This window comes from Sardina pilchardus, chromosome 24, assembly GCF_963854185.1.
Source record: "Sardina pilchardus chromosome 24, fSarPil1.1, whole genome shotgun sequence".
NCBI classification, from domain to species: Eukaryota; Metazoa; Chordata; class Actinopteri; order Clupeiformes; family Clupeidae; genus Sardina; species Sardina pilchardus.
In genome coordinates, this window is record NC_085017.1 from 25,432,132 (window position 1) to 25,435,717 (window position 3,586).

Sequence of the window (3,586 nt, forward strand, 5' to 3'; positions counted from 1 at the left end):
CGGCTGCGGGGCGCCGACGGACGACTCCGCGACTGCGAGAAGCACCGCGCCCACCTGGAGAAGCAGCTGAAGGAGCTCAAGAGCAGCAGCAGCATCAGCGCCGCCCCGGGGGACGGCAGTGGGACTGCAGCCTCACAACAGGTCAGAGGGCAGGGAGGAGAAGCACAGGGGTCAACTGACCTTTGCTGTCGGGATGCTGTATCGGAATTATGTATCAATATTCAATGTGGTAGTGATTGTTTCAAATTTATATGGTACAGAATATTAGTGCTGCATTTAATAATGTTAGACAGTACAAGTAATGTACTATCTAACACACGCACGCGCACACACACACACACACACACACACACACACACACACACACACACATCTACATTTACTAATAAGGTCATTTACAACCTGAAGGACCTGATTTAATTTCTTACCTTACACTTTATTATTGCACTACCCGTTGTAGTCCCTTCTGAGGTCAGCTCCATTCACATTTGACCTTTGACCTTTGACATCTTCCAGGCCCCGACACGCAGGGAAAGTGACACGGACCCAAACACAGACACCCAATTACCCAGTCAGGAATCCATGGACCAATCAGATGGCTTGCAGGGCTGCAGCGACGTCGACATCATCTCCGACGACGACGACGACGGAGACGATGACGACGTGAAGTTGTCGCCACGGTCCGAGAGCCCAAGAGGTCTGTGAGCAAATGTGCTGATTACAACATAGAGTATAAATATAGCTCTCCCTTGATGGGTAAAACAAAGGCAACTGGCGTCTGTAAAGTAAGGCATATACGTAAGCCACTGTTATGTACTGTATGTGCTGAACACTGACAAGCGCTTTTATTGCTATAGTCTACACCAGTAGTTTATCCTACTATGAGATCATGGAATCGGGAGGCTCTCCCTGTGTTGCTGTAGCTATTCTTTTCGATGTTATGAAATAAAGAGCGCACCTCCACCCATCACATCTAAAAATACACTTCAGGACACGGTAGTGGCACAGCTATGCGATATCGACACTTAACGTTATATTAATCCGTTGTCAGAACAGCTCCGAAACATTAAAAGATGTTGCTCGTTTTAGTCCGTGGAAGTGCCTTTGATCTACATGCGGAGAATTACCGAAGAGTGTGTTTAACAATGGAGGAAGTCTGCGCTCTGGCCTCTGACTGAGCCATAGTAGAGAAGAGCTGGCGCTCCTCCGCAGGGCTGCTGTGCGGAGCTCGGCTGCGCTAAACTTTAGCCTCTCCACGATGCTAATACCTGCCCACTCACTGGGTTATGTAACGCTAATCGATGTGGTCAGGAGAGGAGATGTGTGATGCACACAAGCACTCAGTTACACTCTCCCAGGCACAGTCCCACAAGTGTGTGGGCACAACGCACACACACACACACACACACGCACACACACACACTTTCAGGAACAGGCAATAAACATCCACCAATTTCAAAGGCACTCGTTCTCATTCTAACACACACACACACACACACACACACACACTATTTTTCTCTTTCTATCTCAGATACAGCAAGCTACACCTCATCAGTTTTGTCTGCCTCGCAAATTCGTCTTTCTATCTTCCTCCTCCTCCTCCTCCTCCTCCTCCTCCCTCTCCCTATCTCCATGGGTCGTGTAGGTGGTTAGCATTTCAGGATGGGCAGCCGCCTCTCTTTGTCAGTCTAGTAATAAGCTAAAAGCTTCTGTGACAGCAGGTCTTCAGATCCAGAGACAGCGAGCTGACACTGGGCAGTCCGAGCCTGCAGAAGCTTGACTCTAAGCCATCAGGTTGCTGTGGCTCCTTTCCGCCCCTCTGTCACTATTTATGTCAGCGCACACGCTAATGGCCACACACCGAGGCACAAACTAGACCTAAAATTATCCCCGTTCTGTTCATTCAGCTCGGTTTAATAGTTTGTTTATATATGTGCCTGTAGTCCCATATGACTAGCCTGACGAGCCAGACCCACATCAAGATCTAGGCTACCATATGACTGCATATTACAGGGTTCCACACGACACGGTTTTACATTTTGTCATTATTAATGAATGATATATGGTGTTAGTTAGTTCACATTACTGGTTGTCCAGATGTCCTTATTGATGATTTGCCGCCATTGTTTGTTTCAGATCTGCAAGACATTCCCGAGGAGGAGACAGCGGAACACCGCGACCTGGAGGTGTCTCACTGCTAATGAGAACATTCTAGAACATTCCAAAAGAGCCCAGAGAACCGGACAGACTGTAGAACTCTGAAGTATGTGTCAGTGTTCCTCTGGGCTCTGCAAAAGAAGCATTGTATTCACTTTATTAAGTTATCCAATATATCCACTCTGTGATCCTTGTATTTTAGTTTTTTTCGCTATACAGTTTATGATCCGTGGCAATATGTGACAAAAAATATGCGTATGAAGACCTTACTTTTGATATTTGCATCATATGGCTGCAAACATTCATGGACCAATGAGAAGACACGTACCAAAGCAGGAAGTGTGATAGTGATGGACTTTTGCAAGCTGGATTTCCAGGCAGCCTTTTCCTGGAGTTTAAGGCCTGATGTCCTAAACATGTATTGCGGTGCTTTCAACGATGAGGGGGAAAAAAGAGACAAAATCATTTCATGAACTCTAGCATTTCAGTTACTTCTTTAAATTACTTGCTAAGTTTGGATTAGTGTAGTGCTGGGAGACTGTAACCATATGAGCTGACCATAGAGATGCAGTCTGGCTGAAATACATTGATCCAAGTAGGTTCGTAGGGCTCTTTGATGTTGCACGAAGATATTGTACTGTAGATATACTTTCAGAGACTACTTCATAAGCATGCACACGCACAGACACACTCTCACACACACACACACACACATACACACACACACACACACTTACATTCCTAATCAGCTCTTGATTTCTGAAGTAATACACACACGTAATGTGATCCGGGAGATGTTATTGTTTTAGAAATTGATTGCCTTGTTGCTTTTATTTATTTATTATTACTCAGCCATTTCGGTTAGAAGAAAATCTCCCATTCCTTTCCACAAAACTCTCTATGGGAGGAAAGCCATAAATGATAAACTTAACGATGACTGAAAAAAACTGAGCAACGTCTCGTGACTAGAGGCTGTTCAGAGGTCAGTTATGCTCTTAAACAGGTAGAGCAAAGTGTCAGGTTGGGCTGTTTCCAGCTCATCAGGGACTAGTTTCCAGTATGCTCCGTTTTGTGAAAATGAAAGTGTGTGAAATGAAATGATTTATTGTAAAAAGAATTATTGTCTCTTAACCAGTGGACTGCACATTAATCAGTGCAGATGAGTCAGACATGAATCAGTTCCTTTTGTAAGAGAACTCTTTTCACGATCTCTGAATGTGTTTTTTTCTTAATTATTATATGACTACATTTGAAGCTTGTGCCATATTTCTATCTGTGCCACTCAGCCCAACCACAGAAGCCTTGTGTCCTCCTGCCTTTTATGTGACTGCCATGGCAAATTATATATGATGTTGTCTCCTCTGTATGGTCGCAGAATGATTAAGATTCTGTTGTCATTCAGGAATGATTAAAGAATTTAAGTCTTGCT

General features: G+C 44.6%; 1 protein-coding gene across 2 annotated transcripts in view; it reads left to right on the forward strand.

The window, feature by feature from the left end:
* arhgef1a (Rho guanine nucleotide exchange factor (GEF) 1a) overlaps nt 1-3,586 on the forward strand; it is a 34,139-nt gene extending 30,553 nt beyond the window's left edge. For both annotated transcript variants that reach the window (XM_062529445.1, XM_062529444.1), the window contains exons 20-22: nt 1-141; nt 517-697; nt 2,137-3,586. The exon at nt 1-141 is cut by the window's left edge and continues 180 nt beyond it. In XM_062529445.1, the coding sequence (XP_062385429.1) occupies nt 1-141; nt 517-697; nt 2,137-2,201 (387 nt within the window). In that variant the 3' untranslated portion in view covers nt 2,202-3,586. The remainder of the gene's footprint in view (nt 142-516; nt 698-2,136) is intronic.